Source organism: Nelumbo nucifera, chromosome 1 (genome assembly GCF_055504915.1).
Source record: "Nelumbo nucifera cultivar China Antique chromosome 1, China Antique-T2T, whole genome shotgun sequence".
NCBI classification, from domain to species: domain Eukaryota; kingdom Viridiplantae; phylum Streptophyta; class Magnoliopsida; order Proteales; family Nelumbonaceae; genus Nelumbo; species Nelumbo nucifera.
In genome coordinates this window covers 13,092,388-13,105,527 of record NC_142649.1, presented here as the reverse complement: position 1 = coordinate 13,105,527, position 13,140 = coordinate 13,092,388, and the positions used below count along the sequence as shown (strand labels likewise).

General features: G+C 38.4%; 1 protein-coding gene across 3 annotated transcripts in view; it reads right to left on the bottom strand.

The window, feature by feature from the left end:
• SHH2 (DNA-BINDING TRANSCRIPTION FACTOR 2) overlaps positions 1-13,140 on the bottom strand; it is a 45,264-nt gene that overhangs the window by 3,235 nt on the left and 28,889 nt on the right. For all 3 annotated transcript variants that reach the window (XM_010276866.3, XM_010276865.2, XM_010276869.3), the window contains exons 6-7: positions 910-976; positions 757-808 (exon numbers count right to left, since the gene is read on the bottom strand). In XM_010276866.3, the coding sequence (XP_010275168.1) occupies positions 757-808; positions 910-976 (119 nt within the window). The remainder of the gene's footprint in view (positions 1-756; positions 809-909; positions 977-13,140) is intronic.

Here is a 13,140-nt window from a genome sequence, read left to right as displayed (position 1 = left end):
CTATAAGAAAAATCACAGGTAATAATCTTATAAATATATAGTGCAAGCTTTCACATAAATCCCTAGGTTGGACCACTAGATGGTCAAATATAATTCCCCATAGGCTACATGTGTCAATACATCTTATAAATATATAGTGCAAGCTTTCACATAAATCCCTAGGTTGGACCACTGGATGGTCAAGTATAATTCCCCATAGGCTACATGTGTCAATACATCTTTGGAAGGCTACTCAGCGGATACTGAATAGTTTAGGTTATGTATGAGATTGCTTAACTGAGCAGTATTTAGGTATTAAAATTTATGATCTTACTAAGAAGCATTAGTGGGTGTTTAAAAAACTCAATTTTTTAATTGCTTACTGAGGAATACAAGTACTCGTATGATTTTCTATACACTTGTTTCTATGATACCAAAAAGTGCCTTTTCTTTTGAATTTTATCAATTTGTCCTCCAATAAGCCTTTTATCGTACCACTGACAGGGAAATTATATTAGTGGGAGCCATATGTAATAGTGGATATTCAAGCAATTATAAAACAAGCTTAGTTTTCCTCGTCCAAAGATCAAATAAAAAACTAAATTGGTTGAAAGAAATAAAATTTGCATAACATGACTAAAACCAACTTATAAGTGAATGTACAAGTAAACACATTTTGACACTAGCTACTTCCAATCTTTCCTTTTTTAGATAATTCTTCTGATATTTCCTATTCAACAAATTATTCTTGGGAAGTTATGCATTTCCGAACATTACCGGATCACCTGTTTCAAACATTCTATGTGAAATAAAGGTCGCAACATCATACCTGACAAGTGAAGACAAGAATCAGATAAAGATAAGAGGACCATCACCAATGATATATTCATGCAGCATAGAATCAGCACTTGGATATTAGAAAATACTAACCATGCCCCATCCCTAGCAGATTTTGCTTCAAATTCCATGTGAGTGTTACCATCTGAAGAACTCCTTCCTGCATTTGAGCATTACCATTTGAGTGTTCAAAACCGTTTGGAGCAAACACTGAAGTACACGTTCAGATAAGGCAATGTCTTCGGCAATTAAAAGAAAGACAATAAAGTGGGAATTTGCCACATAGACATCCAAGTTTAGAGGGTCGGTAGACATCATATTCCAATGATTATAAACCTTATGTATTCATTAATACCTAAAAGGGCCAAGATGGGTCAACTCACTTTCATAGCAGAAGAAAAACAGCATTTGAGAAGAAATGACTATTTAGAAATATGCAAAAAATCAAAAGAAAGTAGCAGAAATCAGAGTTCAAGAGGAGAGAAGATGAAGAAGAAGGTGGCGGCAACTTGGGTTCAGAGAGAGAGATTTTCGAACATAATCTCTTCTCTTACACCCTTAATTCTATTTTATTAAGTTAAACTTTGGTAATTTACAGAGAAGCCCTTAATTGGGCAGAAAATTAAAAAAGACATAACATAAGAAAGAATAAGCCCAGATGAAGGCCCATTACAGCAAAGAATAAACAGCCTATGGGCCATTCGGCCCATCTTCTCTACACTCCCCCTCAAGTTGAGCATAGATGTCAATCATGCCAAGCTTGCCAGTATCATGCTGAAGTTTAGCCTTGGGAATGCCCTTGGTGAGGAAATCTGCTAATTGTCCTTCAGAGTTGATGAAAGGTAGGCACACTTCTCCAGAAGCCACTCTTTCTCGAATGAAGTGTCTGAGCAAAGATGTCAATCATGCCAAGCTTGCCAGTATCATGCTGAAGTTTAGCCTTGGGAATGCCCTTGGTGAGGAAATCTGCTAACTGTCCTTCAGAGTTGATGAAAGGTAGGCACACTTCTCCAGAAGCCACTCTTTCTCGAATGAAGTGTCGGTCAACTTCAATATGCTTAGTTCTGTCATGTTGCATTGGGTTTTGAGCAATGTTTTTTTTTATAATTGAAATAATTTTATTAATCAACAACAATAGTACAAAGTCCCCAAGGAAAGGCACATGTTGCAACCTCTCCGGGCTAGTTAAGTACAGATTTCCAAATTAATAACAACTTACCTAGAAGCACAAAAAAGATCTTCCCTAGAAACCCCCTGTTTGGCTAAAGCATCAACCAAAGAATTAGCAGACCTACTAACCCATTTTACCTCAACTCTCATATTGTTGGTTAACCACTTTACTTTTTTTATGAGATCTTTGTAGCCCCATATGGTGGTATCCAAGTTTAGGAGCCACCTATTTACCACCTGAGAGTACCCTTCAACTAGGAGATGCTCCACCCCAAGCTGGTTGGCGATCTGAATTCCTTGTACTACAGCAAGGATTTATGCCCTTGTGGAATCCCCCACTCCCACCGGTCCTGAGAATAGGGAAATTATGTTGATGTCCTTCCAAAGGCATCCATTCTGACAGAATTCTATCCTTCTTTGTTGAAGTGTTAGCCATTACTAGCCAATTCCTTCACAAGTCATCAAAGATATCCACAGTTATCAGTCAATGGATTGCTCTTGTTAGGATGCAATCCTTCATTTCATCTAACCCTCTTTTCTTCTCTAAGAAAATTCTTGCATTCCTTTCCTCCCAAAGAGTCCACAGAGTGGCTGCCCTAACACATTTCCACATGACCTTACCCCTTCTAGTGTGCCAAACAAAGACAGATGGGTTGAATAACAAGCTTAAATCAGAAGGCATAGACCACCTACCTCCAAATAAACAAAGGCTCCACCTCCATATAGCTGTAGCAAAGGAACAGGAGATCATCAAATGGAAACAGTCCTCATTCTCGGCCTTACACAAGGAACACCAATTTTGGGAAAGACAAAGCGAGGGTCTCTTTTTCTGTAAGTTTTCCAAAGTATTGATTTTCCCATAGAAGCGAGGGTCTCACACCGATTTGGCTTGTGAGCAATGTTGATGGCGGCCTGATTATCACAGTATAACATCATTGTCTTATCATGCTCAATACCCAGTTCCTCCATCAAGGATTTAAGCCACAATAGTTCAGAAACTCCATGAGCCATGGCTCTGTATTCTGCTTTGGCTGAAGATCGAACAATAACTGATTGTTTCTTGCTTCTCCAAGAGACAATATTACCTACCACCAAGCTACAGTACCCAGAGGTAGATCTTCTGTCATCAATGTTTCCAACCCAGTCAGCATCTGTGTAGGCTTCAAGTTTCATATGACCATGCTTGGCAAATAGAATTCCCTTTCCAGGGGAGCCCTTCAAATAACACAGAATCCGCTCTGTTGCTGCCATATGAGTATCCCTGGGAGCATGCATGAACTGACCGATGCAACTGACAGCGTATGCAATGTCTAGCCGAGTCATGCATGGATAAAGAAGTTTTCCAAGTAGTCTCTGGAAGACTCCCTTATCTTCTAACAATATTCCATCTGAATCAGAAAGTTTATGGCTCATATCGATAGGAGTAGCAATTGGTCTAGCACCCATCTTCCCTGTTTCAGAGAGCAAATCAAGAACATACTTCTTCTGAGAGATAAGGATCCCATCCTTGGATCTAGCAACTTCTATGCCAAGAAAGTATCTCAATTCCCCTAGATCTTTGATTTCAAACTCTGTATGAAGAAAAGATTTGAGATCATTGATTCCTGAGACATCATTACCAGTCACAACAATATCATCAACATACACAATCAGGTAAACGGCCAAGGATCCTCTCCTCTTCACAAAGAGGGTATGACCAGACTGTGTCTATATATAGCCAAAGCTAACAAAGGCAGCCCTAAACCTTTCAAACCATGCTCTAGGGGACTGTTTGAGTCCATAAAGAGATTTCTTCAGCCTACAAACCTTTCCTTTCATATATGTTTCATACATCCCTGGAGGAAGAGACATATAGACCTCCTCATGTAATTCTCCATTCAGAAATGCATTTTTTACATCCAGATGATAAAGTGGCCAGTCTGAGTGTGCAGCCAAAGATAGTAGAACTCTCACAGAAGTCATCTTGGCAACATGGGCAAATATTTCCAGATAATCAATCCCATATGTCTGTGTATAGCCTTTTGCAACCAGCCTAACCTTGTACCTTTCAATGGTGCCATCAGCATGATATTTGATAGTAAAGACCCACTTACAGCCTACTAGACCCTTCCCTTCAGGCAAACCAACCACTTCCCAAGTGTCATTCTTGTACAGGGCATTAATTTCTGTTCTCATAGCATCCCTCCATTCTGGAATATTAAGAGCTTCTGACGCAGACCTGAGAATTGGGTTAGAAGCAACAGAAGAAAGGTAGGCAAAATATGAAGGAGAGAGCAAACTATAAGAAAGGTGTTTGGAAATGCAATGTGCAGTACACTTCCTTTGTCCTTTCCTAATAGCAATGAGAATATCAAGGTCTGGGAATGATGGGTCCAAAGGGGCTGTAACAGTACCTGTTGTCTCATCTGTAACTGGAAGTGCATGAGGCTCATGTGTTGTAGGGGAAAAAACCTGCTCATTTCTAGTTCTTTGCCGTTGATACAACCTAGGATTAAAAAGAGGGAGAGGAGGTGAAGGAGGAGGAATAGGAACACTGGAATGAGAGTGAAGTGATTGATCCTCCCTTGATTCATTTGAAGGAGGAAGAAACTCAACAAAAGACTCAACTGGGACAGGAAGAGAAAGAGCAAACACCTGTGACAAATCCTCCCCCTTTGGACAATGTCTCTCTAGAAAAGAACCATAAAAGGAATAAAGCTCATCAAAGGTGACATCTATTGAGACATACCGAGTGCCAGTCTCCGGATCAAAACAATAGTAACCCTTCTGTGTGGGGGAATAACCAAGGAAGATACACTTGTGGGCTTTTGGTTCAAATTTATGTCTTTGGACACTTGGGACATGTACATAACAGGTGCAGCCAAAGACACGAAGAGGAATAGGAAAAAGATCATTGTCCGGATGAAGAAGACTAAAAGGAGACTTAAACCCTAAAACCCTGGATGGCATATGGTTTATAAGGTAGGTAGCAGTGAGAACAGCATCACCCCAAAAGTTTGTAGGGACATGTGAGGCAAATAGAATACTTCTTGCAACTTCAACAATGTCTATTTTTTTTCTTTCAGCAACTCCATTCTATTCTGGGGTCCTAACACAGGAGCTTTGATGAATAACCCCTAAATCAGTGAGATAGCAGGTCAAGTTTTTCTCAAAATATTCTTTTGCATTGTCGGATCTGAAATTTTTAATTCTGGTATCAAACTGGGTTAGGACAAATTCATGGAATGGCCTCACAAGTCTTGGAACTTCATCACGGCACTTCATCAAAAATATCCAAGTGAACTGAGAAAAGTCATCAATGAACAAGATAAAATATTTGTAGGCACCCATAGAGGGTAAGTGGTAAGGCCCCCACACATCAGAGTGCACAATATTAAAAGGAGAAGATCTTTTATTACTCAAAGGATAACTGTTTCTACAATGTTTTGACAGTTCACAAGACTCACAATGAAGTCTGGACAAACTAATTCCCTTAAACAGTTCTGAGAATAAATGACTTAATGCAAAAAAAGAAAGATGACCCAAACGAAAATGACATAACATGACTCGACTGATGGACTCTGTAGATGTAGACCCAAAAGCAGCTTTTCCAGGTTGTTCATGGCACTGTCCAGGAGTATCTAGCAGGTATATTCCATTCGTCTTACGACCACTCCCAATCACCTTCTGAGACTCCAAATCCTGAAAAACATAGTAGGAAGGGAAGAAGGTTACACAACAGTTTAATGACTTAGTTAGGCTACTTACAGATAACAAGTTTGTATTTAGTCTAGGTACAAGAAGAGCAGAAGGAAGAACCAAGGAGTCTGTAGCCTTGATAGTTTCCTTGCCGGAGATAGGGGCAAGAGAGCCATCGGCTAGAGTGATTTTGTCACGTCCAGGAAGTAAAATCATATGAAACAAACAAAGTAGAAAGGCTGGTCATATGACTACTGATCCTACGATTACCTGAAATGGTTGCATGATTGGCAGAAGCCCGTATACCTGAATGAGCAAATGCAGAAGAGGTTGAATTTTCTGAAGGGTTGAAAGAAGAGGTCACACCCTCTAGGTGACTACTGATCATCCTCCCAAACTTCTCATATTTTGCCTTCATAGCTGTTAACTACACACTAGTCGTCATCTCGTCAGTTTGGTATCTGTCACTATCTAGACCAGTAGCAACATTAGCACTCCCTGCCCTTTTATTATTAGGCTTCTTCTGAAACCGAAGTGGTAGGAGCTCAGGATGCAATTTCCAGCACTTGTCTTTAGTGTGTTTTGACTTTTTACAGTACTCACAGACAATCTCTTTCCTCCCTGAGCTACTTGGAGTCCCTGCAACCCCCTTGGGTTTCACTCCCATATTAGCAAAGTGATCATTTAGACCAGCCCCTTGAACCTGAACAAGTCTTCTGCTTTCTTCACTAATTACCAAGGCATATGCTTGAGACAGTGAGACACCATCCTTGGATAAAATATTTTGTTTAGTAAAATCATACTCTGGATTTTGTCCTGTCAAGAACTCAAACACCCTGTTTCTCTCAACCAGTTTTCTGTAGGTCTCAGCATCATTAGTGGTGTCCCAGGTTACAGCTTCTATCAAATCTATTTCTTGCCATAAAGACTTTAGTGTTGAGAAGTATATAGCTAATAGTTTCTCCCCCTGTCTCAAATTCTTCACATCACTTCTCAACTTGTAAGCTCTGTCCACATTTAATTTTTGGGAATAGGTTTCAGCAACACTTTCCTTTGCTGAATTCATCCACGAATAGTGCTGACTAATCTGTGGTTGCATTGAGTTCAAGCCACCCAATAACAGTATAATTTTCTTGCATCCACTTTTCATATGATGGATCATCTTCCGGAGGAGCCTTTTTGCTCCCGGAGATAAAACCCCACTTGTCAAACTCCCTATGTAGACTTCAAAGAATACAATCCACTTGATTCGATCTTCAAGAAGGAGAATGAGAAAGCCTTCAGTCATTGAGCGCCCAGGTCAAACTCCCTATGGGGCCCACAATCAGATTTCTCCAAAAAATTAGGGTTTCGGGCAACACACTTGAATTTGTCAAGAGGGCAACAAAGCCAGTCCTCTTCTCTCCAGAAACCACTAACAACTAGGCTGAAAAAGGTGTATTTAACTACTCATACGATTTAGTTCTCCATGCACACTGTGTATGGAAAAAAATGTGAAAAAAGGGAAAAACGAGCCTACTCTGATACCAAGAAGAAAAACAGCCTTTTGAGAAGAAAGGACTATTTAGAAAGATGCAAAAAATCAAAAGAAAGTAGCAAAAATCAGAGTTCAAGAGGAGAGAAGATGAAGAAGAAAGTGGCGGCAACTTGGGTTCAGAGAGAAAGATTTTCGAACATAATCTCTTCTCTTACACCCTTAATTCTATTTTATTAAGTTAAACTTTGGTAATTTACGGAGAAGCCCTTAGTTGGGCAGAAAATTAAAAAAGACAACATAAGAAAGAATAAGCCCAGATTAAGGCCCATTATAGCAAAGAATAAACAACCTATGGGCCATTCGACCCATCTTCTCTACAATAGCTATGGCTGAAATGGTAATACGATGACAAAACAGTTGTGCAGGAGGGATTCTCAAAGAAACTGATAGCCAGGAAGACAAATTATATCTTTATAGGTGGGAGAATTGCTCTCATCAAATCCACCTTTGCTAACCTCCTACTAATATTTACTATTTTCAGGGCTCCCATGAAGCTAAAGAGGATTGAAAACATTATAACAGATTTTCTTTATGGGGACTGGGGCATCCAAAAAAGATCACTTGTTGAATTGAGCTAACATGTCAAAAGAAGAATAAGAGACAAGGACATTACTCTGCTAGTTAAATGACTTTGGAGGTTCGTTGTTGGATCTCAATACCTTTGGCATTTAGTTATAAAAAGAAAATATAGCATTAATAGAATTTAAGAATTCAATATCTGCTAAAAGAGCAATTTACCAATATCCATGGAAAAACTATAGGGGCAATTTATCTACTATTATTTTGAAAGAAATCATTAAAAATAAAAATACAGCAAGTACAGATGATGAGGGATCATTGGAAGAAAGAAAACAAGCATCAAAGTCCCACTCCCAAAGAAAATAACACCACCTCTTGTACCAAACCAATCAAATCAAACTTTTGAGGCCATACATTATACTGCCATCCTACTAGCAAAAACCCCTACCAAACCAAAAAACAATCTCAATTAATACCTCTCAAAAGTCAAAACAACCACCTTCAAATCTAATCTCAAACATCCTATTCGTTCCTATACGAAAAACTTTCTCTACCTTGATTAGAGCAAGCCCACCATCCTCATAACCACCAGAATCTACATCTCCTTGTAAACCCTGTTTTTTAATGATGAATTAAAAAAAAAAAAACAAATAGCTGGGATCAACGATGGGTAATGGTCTTTTTTAACTTGAAATTTTTTTATCAAAACAACTGTTAAATTCATTCAATTTAGATGAAAAGGTACAAAAGAAAGTTGGTGAGAGACAAACCCCCTTTATCTCTCCGCTTTAAATTTTAATCAAAAATTACATCTGTGCCCAAAATAGTTGAATTCTCCCAACCCCTTGTTTAGCTAATGCATCAGCAATCAAATTAGCAGTTCTTTTCACCCTAAGTATTTGCAGTTCCATGTCCTTTGTGATCCATTTGAATTTTTTCTTCTCATTGTTGTGTTTCAACATCCTACTTCCTCATCAAGTAGCCAACCCACTACCAGTTTGGAATCCCCTTCGATAATTAACTTTCTAACATTCATGATTCTAGCTCTTAGTGAATCACCCTCACCTGCTGGGCCTAAGAATAGTGCAAGCACTTTACCATCCTCATCCCTGAATACACCTCCAATTCCTGACATACCAGGGTCTCCCAAACTGCTTCCGTCAAAGTTAAGCTTGATAAATCCTCTTTTAGGAGGAGACCAGGTAGGGAAAACAGGTTGTTTATTGACATTTGAGTCTACCACCTCCTTCCATTTTCTAATAATGTCATCAGTGGGGATATGTGAGAAGTTTTCTAAAGATTTCAGCCAGTGAGACACTCTAATCATTATTGATTCAATCAAGGCCTCTTTTGTTCTTTCCTTTTTCTAAAAATTCTTGCATTTCCTTCTTCCCACACTGGCCAAATCATTGTCGCCCTAGTACTCCTCCACATAATTTTACCTGTCTTCCTTGGCCAAGGACAGGAAGTTGGACCAAAGAGACCTTTGATATCAGCCAGAGGAGTCCACCTGCACTCAAATAAGGAGAAAAACCATTCCAAATGCCAACAACAAATGGACAGGTAATAAATAAATGAAAGCAAGTCTCACCGTTAGCCTTGCAAAGAATACACCAATGAAGGGGAAACACACCACTTTTTCCTCTTCCTTTGTAGCCAATCAAAAGTATTTATTCTTTCGTGTACAACTTCCCAGCAAAAAGCCACAACCCTAGGTGGGATAGGCTTACACCACACCTCCTTAACAGGAAAGGATTGGAGGAAGCTAAGGGGGGGTGGGTTAAAACTTTGAAGAAAGAGTTACAGGAGAAGAGACCAGAAGAGGAAGGTGTCCAAATTATTTCATCAGGTTTAGCAGGATCAATGAAAATTCTTTCAAGGGTTTGAAGCAAAGAATGAAAGACTGGCAATGTCACCTATCCCTCTAGCTTAGGCTGGCAATGCCACCTATCCCCATCCCCTTAGTTTATAATCTTATCACAAGATCATTATGTCATTCCCAGAAATAGTTGTGTTCTATTTACACCTCGCCTTGATAGTGCATCAGCCATACTACTGGCTGATCTGTGAATCAACTTGCATTTTGTAACTCTTCTCCTTTCCAAATCTTGTATTTCCTTCACGGTATTCCAACACTGCCAAGAGACCCAACTTTTATTCCTAGACAATCCCACAACCACTTTTGATTCACCTACCACAATCAAGTTGTTGAAATTTAAGGACCTTGCCAATCTCAAACCCTGTAATATAGGTGACAATCCCGCTATAGAAAAAGAAACCCCATATCCACTCAGGTCTGAATAAAGAGCTAGAACTGTTCAATAGCAATCCCTAAAAATCCCTGTCCATCACTCTCCTCAACCTGCTTGTATTATTCCATGGTTGTAATTTGAAAATCCCTGGCCATGCCTAACACCTATAACTTCTCTAGCAAAATCAATGGTTTTTGAGGCACATCATGTATGTCACTGTGTCAAGTCAAAGGGTAAATTTCTGGGAAAATGTCTGGCTGACTGAGAGTCACAGTCCTTTATGCTCTAGACTCTGCTAACTCCATTTGATCACTCATTATAAGAAAACACCAATACACCATAAGTATTGCCTCTTCCCCCATTGGGGATCTCTTAGGAATTTGGTTTTAGAGGAGATTTTAGGGATCAAGAAAATGGAGAAGCTATTGGATTTTTGGATTCCCTCAAATATGTATTCATACTTCAAGATGGTTTGGATCAAAGAATTTGCATGGACACAAGTCATATACCCAATTTGAAGAATTTATTCTGCATTGAGCCCAAGCTTTTGGGCCAGATCCTTCAAATTGCAACAAATGCTAACCTTGAGCCCACCCAAGTTGCACCGCTAAGGATTTGATCTCTTGAACCTGTAGGGCTTTCTTCCTTGTGCCTAATCTGTTAGGCCTTCCATGGTTCCCCCCTCTGCCCTAATCCATTCCCAACTAAAGCATTTTGGCTGGTCCCACTCCTAGAATCAAAGCATTTTCCTAGAAAGCCTCATTGAAGATAATCAACATTAGTCAGATGTTCCAATGTAGATAGATAACTTGGTGCCTATGACTCCTAAGGTTCAAAATATCAATACACCCTGATAGGCCAGACAGGGTATTTCGTACTTTTGAACCCTGTGATTTTTTCAGTTTTGTTTTCAAAATTTTGGAGGCGGCTATTTTTATGTGTTTTAATTATTAGAAAACTTCTTAAAATGCCTTAAAATAGGCATATTGGATACTAAAAGATACAATTTTTGAACCTTGTTAACTCCATGTTTACATTATCTTGAAAAGTGGTCCAAGTTTCAACCACATTTTTCTTGATTTTTGTTTCACTTCTAAGGTATAGAATCACTTTTGCCTCTTTTTGGTACCACTCAATATGCTACCATGGAGATCATGGATCTAAGTTCTTTACCACTAGTTCCTACTAGTACTAAAAGAGGGAATCTTTTTATGGAATTACAACATTGCAGTGTTTTGAAACGTGTGGGAGGCGTATGCCTGGAGACGCGCCTCCAGGTGAAGCGCTCCCAAAACGCCCTGAGGCATATGCCAGAGGCACTGACACCTCTAAGGCATACGCCTCAGGTGCAAGAGGCGTACACCTCTTGCACTTTTTTCATGAGGCGTGCTAGAGGCGTACGCCTCATGCGCCTCATGCACATCTGATAAGTGGTTTGCCCCTTGCCCCTTCGGCAGGGGGGCTTTGCCCCCTTTTCGACAAGACCCCCCCCCCCCTTTCAACTACTGTTATGCATCTTTATTTTTCTTAATATAAAAGATTTTTATTAAAAATGAGATCCCCCCTTCCTCTTCATCATCCTCCTAACCCCCCTCCTCTTAAGGAGGATTACGCCTTCTTGTGTTCGGGAGGCTTACGCCTCTTGCATTCTAAACTACGCCTCATGCCTCTAGGTAGTGGAATGCCTCCGCGTTTTAAAACATTGCAACATTGCACTAGAGCGAGCATATTTTGGGCATTTAGTTAGAGAGGAATTGCAGAAAATCTAAAAACAAAGGCCAACTGGTTACTAAGAAACATGAATGTTAGCATACAGTGGGTTGGCAGGTCTGCAAACGCTATGGCAGATTTTTACTTAGTGCTATGTGATTTTTACTTTTTAAGGGAGGTCGCACCACGTGCCTCTCAATGGGCTGCTTCTAACAGTTCTCATATTTCTTCAATTATCAAAAAAAAACAAATTTTTCAAAAAAAAAGTAAAGTATTTCATTAACAAGGTCCTTGTACAACAAGGGACTGTACATTGGGAACTTACAAAAAATTGTAAATAGATATTTCCTTTTCAATTCTTATGAAAACAAGAGCTCAAAATCAAAAATGTACAGTCTTCCTTTAAACAGCTTATGCATGGCTGACCATGACAAAATCATCCCTACAATTTTCTTAGCTACCAAAGCTTTTTCACTACTCTTGCTTTCAATAGTATGAGCATCTCTCTCCCCAAATAGCCCAACAAACTGGCCATTACCATCTTCCACATTAACTTGTCCTTCCTACTCAATTTCCCCATATGCAATGCTTCCAAGAACTCTTTTGTTGTTGCTGGAAAGCAAACTAGTTTGGATTATTCACCACCATCCCTTGCTTCAATAAGTTGTCCATAGTAAGGCATCTATTTGCATTGCCACCCACAGCCGAGGATCAAAGTATCGGAAACGCCAAGTGTATCGAAAAGGCAATCTTAAGAGACGTATCAGGATATGCCTTGGAAACGCGTGCGTATCAGAAAAAAACTAAGATACGCATAGATATGCTTGGAAACACTATAAATACTTTAATAAATCATAAAAATACATCAACACTAAATATAAGACCTCAATGAGGTGTATATACATTAAACTAATATATTTTAATGGTTTTATGAAGAAATATATTGTAGTTAATTATAATTTTATTAAAAATCCTATGCTCAACTATAATTTATAAATTAAAATTCTTAAGTTTTAATGTTTTAAGGGATGGGGAAAACCCAACTCTCCTATCCAACCATAAAACATGCATAGGCACAACTTCTAAGTGAAAATATAATTAATAATTATTTATTATTTATTTTCAAAAATTAGAAAAAATAAATAAACATTATATAATATATTCAAAAAATAGTTATTGCTTTTTGGATATGATAGATGATCCATAGAATTATAATATATTCAATCATTGTGATCAAGTGATAAAATATAATTAATTATTTGTTTATTTTTAATTCTAAAAATAAAAAAAAAATAATTATTAAAGAAGAAATTCCAATAAATCATCCATAGAATTATAATATATTCAATTGTTGTGACCAAATGATAAAATATTATTAATTATTATTTATTTTTTAATTCTAAAAATATAAAAAATAAAAAAATATTAAAGAAGAAATTTCAATTGCTCTATGGATAT